The sequence below is a fragment of the Anomaloglossus baeobatrachus genome, chromosome 4 (genome assembly GCF_048569485.1).
Source record: "Anomaloglossus baeobatrachus isolate aAnoBae1 chromosome 4, aAnoBae1.hap1, whole genome shotgun sequence".
Taxonomy (NCBI): Eukaryota; Metazoa; Chordata; class Amphibia; order Anura; family Aromobatidae; genus Anomaloglossus; species Anomaloglossus baeobatrachus.
Genome location: NC_134356.1, coordinates 666,604,791 through 666,626,363, shown reverse-complemented (window position 1 = coordinate 666,626,363; position 21,573 = coordinate 666,604,791). Strand labels below are relative to the sequence as shown.

The 21,573-nt window shown below is 45.2% G+C and overlaps 1 protein-coding gene across 1 annotated transcript in view; it reads left to right on the top strand.

Annotated features, from left to right (window-relative positions):
- Nucleotides 1-21,573, top strand: part of LOC142304351 (A.superbus venom factor 1-like) — a 137,439-nt gene that overhangs the window by 70,311 nt on the left and 45,555 nt on the right. Inside the window, exons 20-23 of the mRNA XM_075346656.1 lie at nucleotides 10,557-10,696; nucleotides 13,465-13,677; nucleotides 16,103-16,169; nucleotides 18,286-18,372. Of these exons, the coding sequence (XP_075202771.1) occupies nucleotides 10,557-10,696; nucleotides 13,465-13,677; nucleotides 16,103-16,169; nucleotides 18,286-18,372 (507 nt within the window). The remainder of the gene's footprint in view (nucleotides 1-10,556; nucleotides 10,697-13,464; nucleotides 13,678-16,102; nucleotides 16,170-18,285; nucleotides 18,373-21,573) is intronic.

Here is a 21,573-nt window from a genome sequence, read left to right as displayed (position 1 = left end):
ACACTACATCTTATCACACTGATTTTACCCAAAATGTAAGACGATGAAACAGTGCATTTGGCTCACACAGGGCTGAGCATCACTCATACCCAGCGCTGCTCGTTTGAGAGGTTCGTACGCGTAACTCACTCGAACTCTGAACCTGAACCTTTTTTTTTTAAGTCGAACTCCAAATCTCGAACCTTGAGCCTAAGGTTTGCTCATCTCTACTAATAATGACACAAATTATTATATTTGGCAGTGAACATATGTAAAGTCTTATGTTAATAATATAGGGAATTCAAATGCAGGAGAAAGTGACCTACCACATCTAGGATACTGAAAGCCTGCATTATGAATTCACTCAGTTAGAATATCTTATACAGTGCCTTGCGAAAGTATTCGACCCCCTTGAACTTTTCAACCTTTTCCCACATTTCAGGCTTCAAACATAAAGATAAAAATGTTAATGTTCTGGTGAAGAATCAACAACAAGTGGGACACAATTGTGAAGTGGAACAAAATTTATTGCTTATTTTAAATTTTTGTAAAAAATAAAAAACTGAAAATTGGGGCGTGCAATATTATTCGTTCGTCCCCTGTAAGTTAATACTTTGTAGCGCCACCTTTTGCTGTGATTATAGCTGCAGTCTCTTGGGGTATGTGTCTATCAGTTTTGCACATCGAGAGACTGAAATTCTTGCCCATTCTTCCTTTGTAAACAGCTGGAGCTGAGTGAGGTTGGATGGAGGCGTTTGTGAACAGCAGTTTTCAGCTCTTTCCACAGATTCTCGATTTGGTTCAGGTCTGGACTGTGACTTAGCAATTCTAACACCTGGATATGTTTATTTGTGAACCATTTCATTGTAGATTTTGCTTTATGTTTGGGATCATTGTCTTGTTGGAAGACAAATCTCCGTCCCAGTCTCAGGTCTTTTGCAGACTCCAACAGGTTTTCTTCAAAAATGGTCCTGTATTTGGCTCCATCCATCTTCCCATCAGTTGTAACCATCTTCCCTGGCCCTGTTGAAGAAAAGCAGGCCCAAACAATGATGCTGCTGCCACCATGTTTGACAATGGGGATGGTGTGTTCAGGGTGATGAGCTGTGTTGCTTTTATGGCAAACATATCGTTTGGCATTGTGCCCAAAAAGTTCAATTTTGGTTTCATCTGAGCAGAGCACCTTCTTCCACATGTTTGGTGTCTCCCAGGTGGCTTAGGGCAAATTTTAAACAACACTTTTTATGGATATTTATGAGAAATGGCTTTCTCCTTGCCACTCTTCCAGAAAGGCCAGATTTGTGCAGTGTACGACTGATTGTTGTCCTATGGACAGACTCTTCCACCTCAGCTGTAGATCTCTGCAGTTCATCCAGAGTGATCATGGGCCTCTTGGCTGCATCTCTGATCAGTCTTCTCCTTGTTTGAGATGATAGTTTGGATGGACGGCCGGGTCTTGGTAGATTTGCAGTGGTATGATACACCTTCCATTTCAATATGATCGCTTGCACAGTGCTTCTTGGGATGTTTAAAGTTATGGAAATCTTTTTACAACCAAATCCGGCTTTAAACTTCACAACAGTATCACGGACCTGCCTGTTGTGTTTCTTGGTCTTCATGATGTTCTCCTCTGTGCTTTAAACAGAACACTGAGGCTATCACAGAGCAGGGGCATTTATACAGAGATTTGATTACACACAGGGGATTATATTTATCATCATCGGTCATTTAGGACAACATTGGATCATTCAGAGATCCTCAATCAACTTCTGAAGTGAGTTTGCTGCACTGAATGTAAAGGAGATGAATAATATTGCACGCCCCAATTTTCAGTTTTTATTTTTTACAAAAATTTAAAATAAGCAATAAATATCGTTCACCTTCCCAATTGTGTCCCACTTGTCAATTCTTCACCATAAAATTTAAATTTTTTTATCTTTATGTTTGAAGCCTGAAATGTGGGAAAAGGTTGAAAAATTCAAGGGGCCGAATACTTTTGCAATGCATTGTATAAAGGGCTTTAAACCTTAACTTTTATCACATTTCTGTGAAAATCCAATTTACACTCACCAATCTGATATAGATTGGCTTTAAATCCAAATTATAACAAAAACAGTAACAAAATATTACCACCATACTGTTTCTGAAAAAAATACCACCAATCTACGACTTTAGGCTGCTTTACACGCAGTGACATCGCTAGCGATGTCGCTAGTGAAAGCACCCGCCCCCGTCGGTTGGGCGTGACGGAAAATTGCTGCCCGTGGCACACGACATCGCCAACACCCGTCACACATACTTACAGTTAGGTCCAGAAATATTTGGACAGTGACACAAGTTTTGTTATTTTAGCTGTTTAGAAAAACATGTTCAGAAATCCAATTATATATATAATATGGGCTGAAAGTGCTCACTCCCAGCTGCAATATGAGAGTTTTCACATCCAAAACAGAGAAAGGGTTTAGGAATCATAGCTCTGTAATGCATAGCCTCCTCTTTCTTTTTCGCTCCTAATTGGGAGACCCAGACAATTGGGTGTATAGCTACTGCCTCCGGAGGCCGCACAAAGTACTACACTTAAAAGTGTAAGGCCCCTCCCCTTCTGGCTATACACCCCCCCGTGGGAGCACGGGTCCCTCAGTTTTTTGCTTTGTGCGAAGGAGGTCAGACACGCACGCATAGCTCCACTGTTTAGTCAGCAGCAGCTGCTGACTATGTCGGATGGAAGAAAAGAGGACCCATACTAGGGTCCCCAGCATGCTCCCTTCTCACCCCACTTTCTGTCGGTGGTGCTTGTTAAGGTTGAGGTACCCATTGCGGGTACGGAGGCTGGAGCCCACATGCTGATTCCTTCCCCATCCCCATTAGGGCTCTGGGCGAAGTGGGATTTTACCGGTCTCCAGGCACTGAGACCGTGCTCCATCCGCAGCCCCTGGAGAAGCCGCTGGTATGGAGCTGAGTATCGTCAGGGACATGGCCCTGCTCCGTCAAGGTACTCTGTGTCCCCGTGCATACGCGCGCACACCGCAGCATTGCTGGGTGTGTTAGTGCGCCGGGGACAACAGCGCTGCTGCGCTTGTGCCATTTCCTCACTTCAGCTTAGCTGAGTGGGTAGACTCAGGGAGAACGGTCGCGCCGGCCGCTGGGACTGCGACGCGGCTGGGACTTGTGGTGCGCCGGGGACTTCCGCGCTGGCCGTGCATATATCACGGCCGCGCTTATTACTACAGTCCCCGGCTTTTGCGGCCTAGTTCGTTCGTTCCCGCCTCCGCACCTGCCAGTCAGGAGGAGGGCGGGACGCTGTACAGAGCATCAGCGCTGAGGGCTGGAGTCGTTTTTACATACTCCAGCCCTCACACCAGGCACAGTAGGACGCAGTTTCCCGCTCTTTGTTTGTGGCACGCCCACGGTCCGCCCCTCTTCACAGAACGCCGGCAGCCATTCCTGCCTGCACGCTGAGCTGCAGAGGGGAGACGGGGAGACCCAGACACGGGATTCTACGGCCTCATACCCGCTGTTCAGCGGGCGGTAAGCAGCCTCAAGGGCTCACCCCCACTTGTGCCGTTTGTATACTGAGTATTTTGTGTTTGCAAATACTTTGTACTGTACGGTCGCTGGTGATTCTCGGCTATACCCCCTCCTAGATTACAAGGAAGCAACAGCATGTCGTCCGCAAAACGCAAGGGTGCCAAGGCACAGACATTATATGCTGCCTGTACCGCATGTGGGGCTGCTCTACCGGCAGGTTCCACTGACCCCCATTGTGTGCAGTGCTCGGCTCCTGTGCAACTTGCACAGCCGGGGCCTCTGCTGGACGTGACCCAGGGTGTACCACCTGTGAATGCTGTCCAGGTGACAGGAACGGAGTTTGCAGCTTTTGCTGACAGATTGTCTATGACCATGTCAAAGATTCTTGAAACATTGCAGTCTAGACCAGTAACTCAGACCATGGACACTGTGGCATCATTGCTCCCTGGTCCCCCTCAGCTGGAACACTTCCAAGCTCCGGGGGTGTCACATGCACCCCAGGGTGACGATTCTGACTCGGACAACAGTCCCAGACAACCTAAGCGGGCTCGTTATGAGGGGCCCTCAACTTCGTCTCACTGGTCAGGATCCCAGCGGGACGAATCTATGGGTGATGAGGCGGATGTAACTGATCAAGATTCTGATCCTGGGTCCGCTCTCAATCTGGATACACCGGATGGTGACGCCATAGTGAATGATCTTATAGCGTCCATCAATAGGATGTTAGATATTTCTCCGCCAGCTCCTACTGAGGAGGAGGCAGCTTCACAGCAGGAGAAATTCCATTTCAGATATCCCAAGCGTAAATTAAGCACTTTTCTGGACCACTCTGACTTTAGAGATGCAATCCAGAAACACCACGCTTATCCTGAGAAGCGGTTTTCTAAACGGCTTAAAGATACACGCTATCCTTTTCCCCCTGACGTGGTCAAGGGTTGGACCCAGTGTCCCAAGGTGGACCCTCCAATCTCCAGGCTTGCAGCTAGATCCTTAGTTGCAGTAGAAGATGGAGCGGCACTTAAAGATGCCACTGACAGGCAGATGGAGCTCTGGCTGAAATCCATCTATGAAGCTATTGGAGCGTCGTTGGCGCCAGCTTTCGCAGCCGTATGGGCACTCCAAGCTATTTCAGCTGGGCTTATACAAGTCGACTCGGTCACACGTACATCTGCCCCGCAGGTGGCACCAGTGACCTCTCAAATGTCTGCATTCGCGTCTTACGCGATTAATGCTGTCCTGGACTCTACGAGCCGTACGGCGGTGGCGTCAGCCAACTCCGTGGTTTTGCGCAGAGCCCTGTGGTTGAGAGAATGGAAAGCAGATTCTGCTTCCAAGAAGTGCTTAACCAGTTTGCCTTTTTCTCGTGACCGATTGTTTGGGGAGCGTTTGGATGAAATCATTAAACACTCCAAGGGTAAGGACTCATCCTTACCTCAACACAGACAAAACAAGCCCCAGCAAAGGAGGGGTCAGTCTGGTTTTCGGTCCTTTCGAGGCTCAGGCAGGTCCCAATTCTCCTCGTCCAAAAGGACTCAAAAGGATCAGAGAGGCTCAGATTCTTGGCGGACTCAGTCACGCCCAAAAAAGACAGCAGGAAGAACCGTTACCAAGACGGCTTCCTCATGACTTTCAGCCTCCTCTCTCCGCATCCTCGGTCGGTGGCAGGCTCTCCCGCTTTGGCGGCATTTGGCTGTCACAGGTCAAAGACCGTTGGGTGAGGGACATTCTGTCTCACGGGTACAGGATAGAGTTCAGCTCTCGTCCTCCAACTCGTTTCTTCAGAACTTCCCCACCGTCCGACCGAGCCGATGCTCTGCTGCAGGCGGTGGCCGCTCTAAAGGCAGAAGGAGTGGTGACTTCCGTTCCTCTTCAGGAACAAGGTCACGGTTTTTACTCCAATCTGTTTGTGGTGCCAAAGAAGGACGGGTCCTTTCGGCCCGTCCTGGATCTAAAGTTGCTCAACAAACACGTAAAAACCAGGAGGTTCCGGATGGAATCTCTACGCTCCGTCATAGCCTCAATGTCTCAAGGAGATTTCTTAGCATCAATAGACATCAAAGATGCTTATCTTCACGTGCCGATTGCGCCAGAGCATCAGCGTTTTCTACGCTTCGTTATAGAAAGCGAACACCTGCAGTTCGTAGCGTTACCTTTCGGGCTGGCAACAGCCCCTCGGGTCTTCACCAAGGTCATGGCAGCAGTAGTAGCTGTCCTGCACTCGCAGGGTCACTCCGTGATCCCGTATTTGGACGATCTACTTATAAAGGCACCCTCTCAAGAGGCATGCCAACACAGTCTGAACGTGGCACTGAAGACTCTCCAGAGTTTCGGGTGGATTATCAACTTTTCAAAGTCAAATCTAACCCCGACCCAATCACTAACATATCTTGGCATGGAGTTTCATACTCTCTCAGCGATAGTGAAGCTTCCACTGGACAAGCAGTGCTCTCTGCAGACATGGGTGCAATCTCTCCTGCAGAACCAGTCCCACTCCTTGAGGCGCCTCATGCATTTCCTAGGGAAGATGGTGGCAGCAATGGAAGCAGTCCCTTTCGCGCAGTTTCATCTGCGCCCTCTACAATGGGACATTCTCCGCCAATGGGACGGGAAGTCGACGTCCCTCGACAGGGATGTCTCCCTCTCTCAGGCAACCAAGGACTCTCTCCGATGGTGGCTTCTTCCCACCTCATTGTCAAAAGGAAAGTCGTTCCTACCCCCATCCTGGGCGGTGGTCACGACAGATGCGAGCCTATCAGGGTGGGGAGCAGTGTTTCTTCACCACAGGGCTCAGGGTACGTGGACTCAGAGAGAGTCCACCCTTCAGATCAATGTTCTGGAAATCAGAGCAGTCTATCTTGCTCTGCGAGCCTTCCAACAGTGGCTGGAGGGCAAGCAGATCCGGATTCAGTCGGACAATTCCACAGCGGTGGCGTACATCAACCACCAAGGGGGAACACGCAGTCGACAAGCCTTTCAAGAAGTCCGGCGGATTCTGACGTGGGTGGAAAACACAGCATCCACCATATCCGCAGTTCACATCCCAGGCGTGGAAAACTGGGAAGCAGACTTTCTCAGTCGCCAGGGCATGGACGCAGGGGAATGGTCCCTTCACCCGGACGTGTTTCAGGAGATCTGTCGCCGCTGGGGGATGCCGGACGTCGACCTGATGGCGTCACGGCACAACAACAAGGTCCCGGTTTTCATGGCACGGTCTCACGATCACCGAGCTCTGGCGGCAGACGCCTTAGTTCAGGATTGGTCGCAGTTCCGACTACCTTATGTGTTCCCACCTCTGGCATTGTTGCCCAGAGTGATCCGCAAAATCAGGTCCGACTGCTGTTGCGCCATTCTCGTCGCTCCAGACTGGCCAAGGAGGTTGTGGTACCCGGATCTGTGGCATCTCACGGTAGGACAACCGTGGGCGCTACCAGGCCGTCCAGACTTGCTGTCTCAAGGGCCGTTTTTCCATCTGAATTCTGCGGCCCTGAACCTGACTGTGTGGCCATTGAGTCCTGGATCCTAGGGACCTCAGGTTTATCTCATGATGTTGTTGCCACCATGAGACAGGCTAGGAAACCATCCTCCGCCAAGATCTACCACAGAACGTGGAAGATATTCTTATCTTGGTGCTCTGCTCAGGGAGTTTCTCCCTGGCCATTTGCATTGCCTATTTTTCTTTCCTTCCTGCAGTCTGGGTTGGAAAAAGGTTTGTCGCTTAGCTCCCTTAAAGGACAAGTCTCTGCGCTATCCGTATTCTTTCAGAAGCGCCTGGCGCGACTTCCTAAGGTACGCACGTTCCTGCAAGGGGTTTGTCATATCGTTCCCCCTTACAAGCGGCCATTGGAACCCTGGGATCTGAACAAGGTTCTAATTGCTCTTCAGAAGCCACCTTTCGAGCCTATGAAGGAGATTTCCTTTTCTCGGCTTTCACAGAAAGTGGCTTTTCTGGTGGCGGTCACGTCTCTTCGGAGAGTGTCAGAGCTGGCGGCGTTATCTTGCAAATCTCCCTTCCTGGTGTTTCACCAAGACAAGGTAGTACTGCGTCCAATTCCAGAGTTTCTTCCCAAGGTGGTATCTTCCTTTCATCTCAATCAGGATATCACTTTACCATCTTTGTGTCCACATCCAGTTCACCAATTTGAAAAGGGTTTGCATCTGTTGGACCTGGTGAGAGCACTCAGGATCTACATTTCCCGCACGGCGCCTCTGCGCCGTTCGGATGCACTCTTTATCCTGGTCGCTGGTCAGCATAAAGGGTCGCAAGCTTCCAAATCCACCCTTGCGCGGTGGATCAAGGAACCAATTCTTCACGCCTACCGTTCTGCTGGGCTTCCGACTCCTTCTGGACTGAAGGCCCATTCTACCAGAGCCGTGGGTGCGTCCTGGGCATTACGGCATCAGGCTACGGCTCAGCAGGTGTGCCAGGCGGCTACCTGGTCGAGTCTGCACACTTTCACCAAGCATTATCAGGTGCATACCTACGCTTCGGCGGATGCCAGCCTAGGTAGACAAGTCCTGCAGGCGGCGGTGGCCCACCTGTAAGAAAGGGCTGCCTGACAGCCCGATCGCGAGGTATTCTTTTACCCACCCAGGGACTGCTTTTGGACGTCCCAATTGTCTGGGTCTCCCAATTAGGAGCGAAAAAGAAGAAGGGAATTTTGTTTACTTACCGTAAATTCCTTTTCTTCTAGCTCCAATTGGGAGACCCAGCACCCGCCCTGTTTTTTCTGAGGGTATTTGTTTTTCGGGTGCACATGTTGTTCATGTTGATAAGTTACGTTCTCCGATATTGTTTATCGGATTGAATTTGTTGTTGAAACAGTTATTGGCTTTCCTCCTTCTTGCTTTTGCACTAAAACTGAGGGACCCGTGCTCCCACGGGGGGGTGTATAGCCAGAAGGGGAGGGGCCTTACACTTTTAAGTGTAGTACTTTGTGCGGCCTCCGGAGGCAGTAGCTATACACCCAATTGTCTGGGTCTCCCAATTGGAGCTAGAAGAAAAGGAATTTACGTTAAGTAAACAAAATTCCCTTCTTTTCAAGGGACCAAAAGTAATTGGACAAGGGACTCTAAGGGCTGCAATTAACTCTGACAGCGTCTCCCTCGTTAACCTATAATCAATGAAGTAGTTAAAAGGTCTGTGGTTGATTACAGGTGTGTGGTTTTGCATCTGGAAGCTGTTGCTGTGACCAGACAACATGCGGTCTAAGGAACTCTCAATTGAGGTGAAGCAGAACATCCTGAGGCTGAAAAAAAAGAAAAAATCCATCAGAGAGATAGCAGACATGCTTGGAGTAGCAAAATCAACAGTCGGGTACATTCTGAGAAAAAAGGATTTGACTGGTGAGCTTGGGAACTCAAAAAGGCCTGGGCGTCCACAGATGACAACAGTGGTGGATGATCGCCGCATACTTTCTTTGGTGAAGAAGAACCCATTCACAACATCAACTGAAGTCCAGAATACTCTCAGTGAAGTAGGTGTATCTGTCTCTAAGTCAACAGTAAAGAGAAGACTCCATGAAAGTAAATACAAAGGGTTCACATCTAGATGCAAACCATTCATCAATTCCAAAAATAGACAGGCCAGAGTTAAATTTGCTGAAAAACACCTCATGAAGCCAGCTCAGTTCTGGAAAAGTATTCTATGGACAGATGAGACCAAGATCAACCTGTACCAGAATGATGGGAAGAAAAAAGTTTGGAGAAGAAAGGGAACGGCACATGATCCAAGGCACACCACATCCTCTGTAAAACATGGTGGAGGCAACGTGATGGCATGGGCATGCATGGCTTTCAATGGCACTGGGTCACTTGTGTTTATTGATGACATAACAGCAGACAAGAGTTGCCGGATGAATTCTGAAGTGTACCGGGATATACTTTCAGCCCAGATTCAGCCAAATGCCGCAAAGTTGATCGGACGACGCTTCTTAGTACAGATGGACAATGACCCCAAGCATACCGCCAAAGCTACCCAGGAGTTCATGAGTGCAAAAAACGGGAACATTCTGCAATGGCCAAGTCAATCACCAGATCTTAACCCAATTGAGCATGCATTTCACTTGCTCAAATCCAGACTTAAGACGGAAAGACCCACAAACAAGCAAGACCTGAAGGCTGCGGCTGTAAAGGCCTAGCAAAGCATTACGAAGGAGGAAACCCAGCGTTTGGTGATGTCCATGGGTTCCAGACTTAAGGCAGTGATTGCCTCCAAAGGATTCGCAACAAAATATTGAAAATAAAATTTTTTTTTTGGGTTTGGTTTATTTGTCCAATTACTTTTGACCTCCTAAAATGTGGAGTGTTTGTAAAGAAATGTGTACAATTCCTACAATTTCTATCAGATATTTTTGTTCTAACCTTCAAATTAAACGTTACAATCTGCACTTGAATTCTGTTGTAGAGGTTTCATTTCAAATCCAATGTGGTGGCATGCAGAGCCCAACTCGCCAAAATTGTGTCACTGTCCAAATATTTCTGGACCTAACTGTACCTGCTTAGCGACATCGCTATGGCCAGCGAACTGCCTCCTTTCTAAGAAGGTGGTTCGTTTGGCATCACAGCGGCGCCACTAAGTGGCCGCCCAATAGAAGCGGAGGGGTGGAGATGAGCGGGCCGAACATCCTGTCCACCTCCTTCCTTCCTCATTGCGGGCGGCGATGTTCCTCGTTCCTGCGGTGTCACACATAGCGATGTGTGCTGCCGCAAGAACGACAAACAACCTGCGTCCTGCAACAGCAACGACATTTGGGATTAGAACGACGCGTCAACGATGAACATTTAGGTGAGTAATTTTGATCGTTAGCGGTCGTTCGTTCGTTTCAGACGCAACAATATTGCTAACGAGGCCGGATGTGCATCACGAATTCCGTGACCCCAACGCCGTCTCATTAGCGATGTCATTGAGTGTAAAACCCCCTTTAGTTTTGGACAACGTGTTTAATGCTAATGATCTGATTAAACTATAAAGAGTATCTGAAATTAAATTTAGACTAGAGTAAAGTATACTGTACATTCGCGTATTAACAGGTTTTCTGCCTTATATGCAGGTATCTGTATTGCCAAGCCTCATGAAATCCAGGTAATGAAGGACTTCTTTATCGATCTGACGCTCCCATATTCGGTGGTAAGAAATGAGCAGGTGGAAATTCGATCCATACTGTACAACTATGGCCAAGACAAGATCAAGGTAAGAGATTACTTCTTTGATTTCCTTGTCTCGTTGAACAACTCCTAACTTTTATTAATCAATATTTATTATTAGATATGAACAAAATGTCAAATTTTTTAATTAGTAATTAAAAACATTTCCTAAATTTTGAATTTGAAATTTGACTAGAATTTAGCCAGAAAATTCTATACCCATTACATTTATCAGATGTCCTTATTATGTTTTAGGGTCTAGAATATAATGAATGTAGGGTAAAGTTAACAAAAAAATAAAACTCAATAATTTGCCTAGCTGTCACTCCGGCACAGCTCCATGTTCAGTCCTCTTCAGCCTTTTCTTTACTTCACCAAATCACTTGACATCCTCTTCCTCCATCTTCATTTTGCATTGTGGCTTCTGGAGCTAAATAAATCTCTAAAGTCATGATGAAAATTGTCACCGTGTTCGTCAACCAAGGCAATAAATAAGCCTTTAGCAACACACATCGTGATGTACCATATTTTTTTTATTATAAGATGCACTTTTCCTCCTAAAAATTGGGAGGGAGGGGCAAATGAGGGATGCATATTACAGTCCAAATGTAGCTTACCAGGCATGGTGGAGAGGGGTTGCAGGAGCAACGCCATGGGACCTGTGCTGGAGTTGCGTTGTGATGGGGCTGTGAGCCGAGGGCGCTTTACTGTGCTGGAGCTGCGGGCGATGTGCTGGAGCTGCTCTGTGCTGGGGTTGTGGGCACTATCCTAAAAATGTCGGCGGTGCGCACTTCAAATGACACCTGAGTTGGCGCATGTGGGATACTCGGTACCGGGCGTTGAATCACGGGGACATGTCACAGATGGCCGGTGCCCAGTTCCGTGGCCCTGGTGGTCGCTTGAAAATGATAAAGGAAAATAAAATAAAATTTAAAAAAGTCTTTTGTGATGCCCCTTGCGGTATGCGGCTATATGAGGGAGCCACCGCTGCGTAGTCTCTCACAGCTGGGGCTGGTGGTATTGAGCAACTTAGATGTTATGGCCCTCCGCAAGTAGAGCTAAGCCACAGGGAAGAATAATGATGGTTGTAGTATAGTGAAAGTTAGTGATGCAGAGGTGCAGGAAGAATTCAGACGACACAGGGACTGCGGTTCAACTTGTTCTTTACTCACTGGTTCTGTGGTACCACCAACTACCTGGTGCTGGTCTCTGCAAATGTGGGTATCAGGTGATCCTGTGTTCCTTTGATCCCGGTGCTGGTGTTGTGACCTCGTGAGCTCTTCCTCCATGCACCCTTCTGTAATTGGTGGGTCCCAGTGGCCTCAAGCGTTTTGCAGTCCCCTCCTGGTCTCACAGTCCTGGCCCATATGGCAGGCAGCTTGAACCTCTCAATGGGTTGGACCTCTGTCCCAGTTCCCAGGTTCCCTCTTTGCTGCTGTGCCCCAGACTCTAAAGTTGGTGAGGAACTTTGATGATCCCCTCACCTGGCAGATTTAACAGGTGAGCCTAAAGCATCCTCCTGAACAAGGGCTCTGCACCCCGCCTGTGCTCGGTCCCGTGAGTACTGACACTGTACTCTCCCCCGCGACCGTACTCCTTTAGCCCACCGATGTCACTCCTCATGTTTCTCACTGGACCTGAGTCTCCTCACACCCTCCCTGACTCAAAGTCAAGTCCTGACTGTCTTTCAAATGTCCCTGTCAACTGTCAAGACTAGCCCCTCCCCCTCCCCGGTTTCTGACAACCGTGATTGGATAAGTCCCGACCAATAGGTGACCATCCATCAGATCCGTCTCTAGCCTGTTACCCAGTCTGGAAAAAGGGCAAAGAAATGTGTGTGTTTTAAAAGGTGCTGTTTGGTCTCAAAGGAACCCTGGATAAGTACTGCACCTGTAACTGGATACAGTACTCTTTGGCACCTGACGCCTCAGGGGTGCCACACATGCACAGATGGAGCTCTCTGCTCAATATATCATCTGCGCACGTGCCATCTCTGAGCTCCATTTTCCTTAAGTCCGCACCTGGGAGATTAATGGGTTGCAAGCGGCGCATGCGCAGATGAGATCTTGAGCTAAGAGCTCCATCTGTGCATGTGCCAAATCTGGATGTCATTATTTTGAAGACCCCACAGCTGATATTTTCTGGATGGTGCCTGCAACCCCAACACAGTACAGTACAGCCCCTTTGGCCCACAGCATCAGCACAGCCCAGCTCCAACACATCGTCCACAGCTCCAGTACAGCACCCGCAGCCCCAGCACAACCATCGCAGCATCACCTTATTCCACCATGGCCCCTGGCTCCTGTTACCCTTCTCCACCACTGCCTCCCACTACCGGTAAGACACCACCGCATTGTAAGAAGGACCCCTTTTTTTTACCTTTTTTTCCTCTAAATTTGGGGTGTATCTTATAATCCGGTGCGCTTTATAAACTGAAAAATACGGCATATTTTCCTTTCACTAATTTCTTCACCACTTTCCCATTCCTCTACAATTTTGCAACTATTTTTCTGGATTCGCACAAGATAAATGACAAAAAAATCTTACCAAGTACAATGTGAACTGGTTGTAAAATTTGACACAAATTGAATTTGCCTTAAAGCGATTCACTCATTTCTGCTTTTAATGTGCAATCTCTTTTCTTTAGATTAAAAATGGTATGCTAACACTTAAGACTTGATGCAAATACATTGTTCTTTATGTTCTTAGTATTATGCACACAGTTTACTCTATTACAAAGCTTTCACATGGACAATTTATGCTTTCCCATATTTTATTTTTTAGATTGTCTTAACTTCTAAACTTTCATCCTAGGTGCGAGTGGATCTAACCCACAATCCAGAGTTTTGCAGTTACTCTACATCCAAAGCAAAATATCGTCAGACTGTAGAAATTAAACCTCAGTCTTCCGTAGTCGTTCCTCTAATTATTATCCCTTTAAGTCTGGGTTATCATGATGTGGAGGTGAAGGCTGCAGTTTTTGGACAGTTTGTGTCAGATGGTATCAAAAAGAAGCTAAAGGTCGTGGTAAGTATGGTACACTACATAAAACATGACGTATATGTACTTTTAAATTTGTCCACTAATTTATTATCCAAGCAAAATAACTAAATTTTGGGGGTCTGAGGTTGCTGGTGACTAATCACAATGAAATGCATCCTTAAAAACATATAATCCAGGAAAGTGGCGGCACTGAGAACAGTTAATCGGAGCGGGTAAAAGACGGGTCTGCATGGAACCACAGACTCAGACTGGCTGTCACGGATAGGCTAAAGGAAAGCCGCTCACAAAGCAGGACCCTGAAAACCCCGAAACCATTTAACCCTATACAGGGATTTGGAATTACTGCAGGGCCCCAGAGATTGCTATCTGTGGAAGGCTGTAGAGGAGAGTAGTAGTCAGGCAGGGTAAACCAGCAGATGCAGAACAGGGATAAAATCGTCAGACAAGGACGTAGTCAGGATACCAGGCAGAGGTCAAATACGGATCTGGCAGCGAGGTACAAAAACGGCAGGCAAAAGGGTAGTCAGAGAACAGGCAGAGGTGAAAACACAGGCATCCCTATTCAGCGGGAACCAGAAAGCAGCAATATAAAACTATCTCTCACAGTGACCAGCAGACAGGAGGGGGAATTAGAAGGGTGTGGTGTCTTCCCATTGGCTGTAGCTGAATGGTGTTAACTTCAGCTGGAAAACACATGCTGTCTACAGTCAGCCAGTGGTACCGCAGTTCCCAGGGAAATCCAGCTTAGTGGATGAGTGAAGCCTGCGCCCACCAGAGCCACTGGCAACAACTCCTCTCCCATCACCAGCACAGTCCATGGTGGGAAAACGTTGGTGCCTGGTGACCAAAGCAGAAGTCTCAAGAGCTGACTCTGGTCGGGATGAGACAATTCTAAAAATAGGTTATCAAAGTTAAAGTCCCAGACAACCCCATAGCATTGTAACTGGTATAATATTAAATTTTTTATTTATAACAGGCTCTTCACTATGCTTCTGATAGGTTTGGATCTGGATCAATAGATCTCCACCAGTTACTCAAAATACCACTCTGAAGTCCGCAACGTCTGCAATAGCTGCACTCATGAGAGCTGTGTTTGGGTTCAATAGTAATGCAATGGTTCCATAGAGAACTCTACGAGAGAGAATATATGGATCCAGAGACTTACTATTGAGCCTGTACACAGGTCTGTGCACGTAGCTAAAGCAGGAGCTGTGGACTTCAGATTGGTGGTTTTCTTAAAACCCGGACCTCATCAATCAACAGCACTGTGCTAGGCCCATCATAAATAAATGACATATATGCTTCAAGTTGGTTGGTTTAGGAGGTAAGCACAACAATTTTAGTTTTCAAAAAACTTGGTTTCAGATAGAGGGAAAAAAAAGACATGATGTCAGACAAAGCAGATGGACAATCACCACTCTATTGGAGTTAAGTGAAATAGATCCCACAAAAATGTAATTATATAGAATTAAGTGTCAAAACCATAGTGATAGTACTTGAGGCCAAATCAGTGTATGGTTTGTCCAAAAATGTATAAAAATAAAAATGTAAAGAACTTTGGACTAAACTCCAAGGTGTTACTTACAGCAAAGATAGGACAGTAGTTGTACATCTCCCGGGCCAAAAACTAGTACACTAGCAGGATACAGCTAAGCCCCCACTAAGTGGAGGCATCACAGGTGCAGGAGGTGCAAATGACACACACTTCCAAAAAATGGAGGTGGTGATTGCTGGATGATAAAACTGCACACCGATGGCTTGCATAGAGCGCTGTTCACACATGCAGATGCACAAGCCGGCAGCCTATTAGGTGAGGCCCATACTATTAGATCATGTGGGCTGCCAAGCCGTACTTCATCTGTGCACCATACAGCGACAGGAACTCTAATATGCAAGGCCTAACAGAAAGGGGCCTGGCTGTATCCTGTAGAAAAAAAATATGAGGTTTTAGTTGGTATTATGGCCAAAATACGGAAGCCTACAACCCTCGTCACGGGAAAATTAAGTATTACTTACAGCAAAGATAGGGCAGTAGTTGTACATCGCCAGAAATGTGTGTGTGTGTGTGTGTGTGTGTGTGTGTGTGTGATTTGCTCCTCCTGCACCTGTGATGCCTCCACTTAGTGAGGGTTTAGCTCACTAAGAGTACTAGTTTTTGGCCGGGGCGAGGTACAGCGACTGCCCTATCTTTTCTGTAAGTAATGCTTAATTTTCCCGTGACGACAGTTGTAGGCTTCCGTATTTTGGCCATAATACCAACTAAAACCTCATATTTTTTTGTACATGATATTTATTCCTCTTTTTGTTGCTATTTATAAACTCCACGGTGGAGTGGAGCAAATTCTGTGAGTAGATCATTGTAGTTAGTAATTTAAGAAATTTTTTGTATATCATTGCATTGGTAATCCACTAGTGCTTAATTTATGTATACATGTATACTGTCTTTCAGCCAGAAGGTCGTCGTTTGACAAAGAATATAAAACAAGTGACACTGGAACCACAGGCAAAAGGAAAAGGTGAATCCAATGTTCCCAATTATAAATGATTGAGGAGGAAAAGGGAATAGAATATTACATGACTGATTAGAATCAGACTACACATTAGGTTTATTTGTTGTCTGTTACCATGGTGAATCATTGCTAGTCACATTGGTAGAATATTAATGATAAAACCCTTTTGCAAAGTCGCTTTATTTTTTATTTTAGATCTATCTGAAGAATGGCAATTGACTGCTAAAATTCCCATCTAATATAGTATGAGGATAGATAAAAATCCTAGGCATAGGAATATAGAGTTATTAGAAGTTATTTCTTTTGATGATCGACTTTCAAACTAGAGTTGAGTAAGACCCAAGACAACTTTTATTATTTTATATCTTAAAAGCTACCAATTATAAGTGCATTCCATAAGTCATTAAATTAACCCAGTAATAAACCACAGTGCAGACCAAAAGTTTGGACACACCTTCTCATTCAAAGAGTTTTCTTTATTTTCATGACTCTGAATATTGTAGATTCACATTGAAGGCATCAAAATTATGAATTAACACACGTGGAATGAAATACTTAACAAAAAAGTGTGAAACAACTGAAAATATGTCTTATATTCTAGGTTTTTCAAAGTAGCCACCTTTTGCTTTGATTACTGCTTTGCACACTCTTGGCATTCTCTTGATGAGCTTCAAGAGGCAGTCACCAGAAATGGTTTTCACTTCACAGGTGTGCCCTGTCAGGTTTAATAAGTGGGATTTCTTGCCTTATAAATGGAGTTGGGACCATCAGTTGTGTTGTGCATAAGTCTGGTGGATACACATCTGATAGTCCTACTGAATAGACTGTTATAATTTGTATTATGGCAAGAAAAAAGCAGCTAAGTAAAGAAAAACGAGTGGCCATCATTACTTTAAGAAATGAAGATCAGTCAGTCCAAAAAATTGGGAAAACTTTGAAAGTGTCCCCAAGTGCAGTGGCAAAAACCATCAAACGCTACAAAGAAACTGGCTCACATGAGATCGCCCCAGGAAAGAAAGACCAAGAGTCACCTCTGCTGCAGAGGATAAGTTTATCTGAGTCACCAGCCTCAGAAATCGCAGGTTAACAGCAGCTCAGATTGGAGACCAGGTCAATGCCACACAGAGTTCTAGCAGCAGACACATCTCTAGAACAACTGTTAAGAGGAGACTTTATGCAGCAGGCCTTCATGGTAAAATAGCTCCTAAGAAACCACTGCTAAGGACAGGAAACAAGCAGAAGAGACTTGTTTGGGCTAAAGAACACAAGGAATGGACATTAGACCAGTGGAAATCTGTGCTTTGGTCTGATGAGTCCAAATTTGAGCTCTTTGGATCCAACCATCGTGTCTTTGTGCGACGCATAAACAGTGAATAGATGGACTCTACATGCCTGGTTCCCACCGTAAAGCATGAAGGATGGGGTGTGATGGTGTGGGGGTGCTTTGCTGGTGACACTGTTGGGGATTTATTCAAAATTGAAGGCATACTGAACCAGCATGGCTACCACAGCATCTTGCAGCGGCATGCTATTCCATCCGGTTTACGTTTAGTTGGACTATCATTAAATTTTTCACCAGGATAAAGACCCCAAACACAGCTCCAGGCTGTGTAAGGGCTATTTGACTAAGAAGGAGAGTGATAGGTTGCTACGCCAGATGACCTGGCCTCCACAGTCTCCAGACCTGAACCCAATCGAGATGGTTTGGGGTGAGCTGGATTGCAGAGAGAAGGCAAAAGGGCCAACAAGTGCTAAGCATCTCTGGGAACTCCTTCAAGACTGTTTTAAGACCATTTCTGGTGACTACTTCTTGAAGCTCATCAAGAGAATGCCAAGAGTGTGTAAAGCAGTAATCAAAGCAAAAGGTGGCTACTTTGAAGAACCTAGAATATAAAACATATTTTCAGTTGTTTCACACTTGTTTGTTAAGTATTTCATTCCACATGTGTTAATTCATAGTTTTGATGCCTTCAATGGGAATCTACAATTTTCAGTCATGAAAATAAAGAAAACTCTTTGAATGAGGTGTGTCCAAACTTTTGGTCTGTACTGTATATGATTTTTTTTTCTAGTTGCCATGTGCATGCTTTTAGCCATAGACTGATCTGTTTTTCTTTAATAGATGGTATTCAGGAAGAGCTTGTGTCGGCACTGGATGATAAAAACATTGTGCCAAGGACAGATGTTGACACAATTGTGACCATACAAGGTGAGCACTTGATTAAATTTCATGCTTTATTTGTTCTTAGCTCACTAACTCCTGTGGTAGCCTGTTCCACTCTCTGATTGCCCTCTACCTCCTGCGGTAGCCTGTTCCACTCTCTGGTTGCCATCACTTCCTATCATGGCCGCCTCTTCCACTCTCTGACTTCCCTCACTTCCTCCCATGGTAGCCTGTTCCACGCTCTGATTGCCCTCACTACCTCCCATGGTAGCATGTTCCACTCTGACTGCCCTCACTGCCTTCCATGGTAGCCTGTTCCACTCTCTGACTGCCCTCACTGTTAGAAAGTGTTTCCTAATGTCTAATCTGAATCTCCATCCTTTTAGTTTCATCCCATTGCTTTTTGAACTTCATTGTGCTAATGAGAATAGGATAGTTCCTTCTGCACTGTGACTACCTTTCAGATATTTGTAGACTTCTATTAAGTCTCCTCTCAGCCTCATCTTTAGTTTTTTTTAGCCGTTCTTCATATGACATGGTTTTCAGACCTTCTACCATTTCGGTTGCTCTTCTCTGGACTTGCTCCAATCTATCAATGTCTTTCTTGAATTGGGGTGCCCAGAACTGTACACAGTATTCCAGGTGGGGTCTGACCAGTTCAGAGTATAGTGGAATAATGACCAATCTTGATGTAGATTCATTGCTTGTCTTGATACGTTGCAGAATTGTGTTGGCCTTTTTAACTGCAGCTCTGCGTTGTTGGCTCATGTTGAATCTGGGATCTACTATTATGCCCAAGTCCTTTTTCTCAGTGCTATCATCTGGATGAGCCTCACTTGACCTCTACTATGACCCTACAACAGACAAAGTTTGGCCAAAACTCATACTAAAATATGTACTGATCAGACGGCCATTTTTACACTTATTTGCTGAAGACAACAAGAAAGCAGCCAAGTAGTCAAACATCAAGTACCACGACTTTTAATAAATATAAGCCTTGTATAAAAATCATATCTACCTTTACTTTCAAGTCTTTTTACTATGGGATCTATGTTATTATATTTAGCCATCCTTGGAAAAAGTCTAGTAAAATATATTCTAGCCATTACTTTAAACCGACTTAATAAACTGAAAAAAACTAGGAATGGGGGGCGAGGGTATTCACTTTATAGAAGGGGAATGTAGTGCAGATAGTGACCAGGGCACAAGTAATGAAATTGGGGGTGGTACGGGGGGAAGGGTTAGGACAGTTAATACAGTAAGCAGGAATACAGGTACAGAGTCATACGTAACGTGCATGTACACTAATGCCCGAAGCCTCACAAATAAGGTGGAGGAATTAGAATTAATATTGTTGGAAGAAAATTATGATATAGTGGGGATATCAGAGACATGGCTGGATGAGAGCTATGACTGGGCTGTTAATTTACAGGGTTATAGCCTATTCAGGAATGACCGTACAAATAAGCGAGGGGGAGGTGTGTGTCTATATGTAAAATCATCCTTAAAACCCATCCTGCGTGACAACATATGTGAGGGTACTGAGAATGTAGAGTCCCTATGGGTGGAGATAAGGGGGGGGAGAATGAATAATAAAATACTGATAGGGGTGTGTTATAAGACGCCGAATATTATGGAAGAGGTAGAGAATCTCCTCATAAAGCAAATTGATAAAGCAGCGAGTCTCGGAGAGGTAATTATTATGGGGGACTTTAACTATCCTGATATAAATTGGGGAACAGAAACTTGCAGTTCCAGCAAAGGAAATAGATTTTTGATAACAATGAAAGATAATTACCTTTCACAAATGGTACAGGACCCCACAAGAGGGGGAGCACTACTAGACCTTGTACTAACCAATAGGCCAGACCGCATATCAAATATACAAGTTGAGGGTTACTTGGGGAATAGTGATCACAAAATAATAAGTTTTCATGTATTCTTTAGTAAGATGTCTAGTAGAGGGGCTACAAGGACACTAAACTTCAGGAAAGCAAATTTTAAACGGTTGAGAGATGATCTTAGTGCAATAAACTGGGATGATGTACTAAGTAATAAAAGTACACAAAGCAAATGGGAGACTTTTATGAGCATCCTGAATAGGGCTTGTGCAGAAAATATACCCTATGGGAACAAACATGTTAGAAATAGGAGGAAACCACTATGGCTAAATAGAGCTGTAAGGGAAGCAATAAAAGAAAAACAGAAAGCCTTAAAAGAATTAAAGAGGGTAGGTAGTGATGAGGCATTATATAATTATAGAAAATTAAATAAAATATGTAAAAAGCAAATTAAGTTAGCTAAGTTTGAGACAGAGAGACTCATTGCGAGAGAAAGTAAAAATAATCCTAAAATATTCTTTAACTACATAAACAGAAAAAAAATGAAAAGCGATAGTGTTGGCCCCCTTAAAAATAGTCTTGGTGAAATGGTGGAAGGGGATGAGGGTAAAGCCAACCTGCTGAATGACTTTTTTTCTACGGTTTTTATACAAGAAAATTCCATGGCAGATGACATGACCAGTGATACCATAAATTCACCCTTGAATATTACCTGCTTAACCCAGCAGGAAGTACGCCACCGCCTCGAAATCACTAAGGTTGACAAATCTCCGGGCCCGGATGGCATACACCCCAGAGTACTACAGGAATTGAGTTCTGTGATAGATAGACCATTATTTTTAATCTTCTCAGATTCCTTAATAACAGGGTCGGTACCGCAGGACTGGCGCATAGCAAATGTGGTGCCAATATTCAAAAAGGGGACAAAAACTGAGCCGGGAAATTATAGGCCGGTAAGTTTAACCTCTACGGTTGGTAAAATCCTTGAGGGTTTCTTGAGAGATGCTATACTGGAGTATCTCAAGAAAAATAACCTTATGACAGAGTATCAACATGGGTTTATGAGGGATCGATCTTGTCAAACTAATTTGATCAGCTTCTATGAAGAGGTAAGTTCAAGTCTGGACCAGGGAAATGCAGTGGATGTTGTGTATATGGACTTTTCAAAAGCTTTTGATACGGTGCCACACAAAAGGTTGGTACATAAAATGAGAATAATGGGGATAGGGGAAAATATGTGTAACTGGGTTAAAAACTGGCTCAGTGATAGGAAACAAAGGGTGGTTATTAATGGTACGTACTCGGACTGGGTCTCAGTTCATAGTGGGGTACCACAGGGGTCAGTATTGGGCCCGCTTCTTTTCAACATATTTATAAATGACCTTGTTGGGGGCATGCGGAGTAG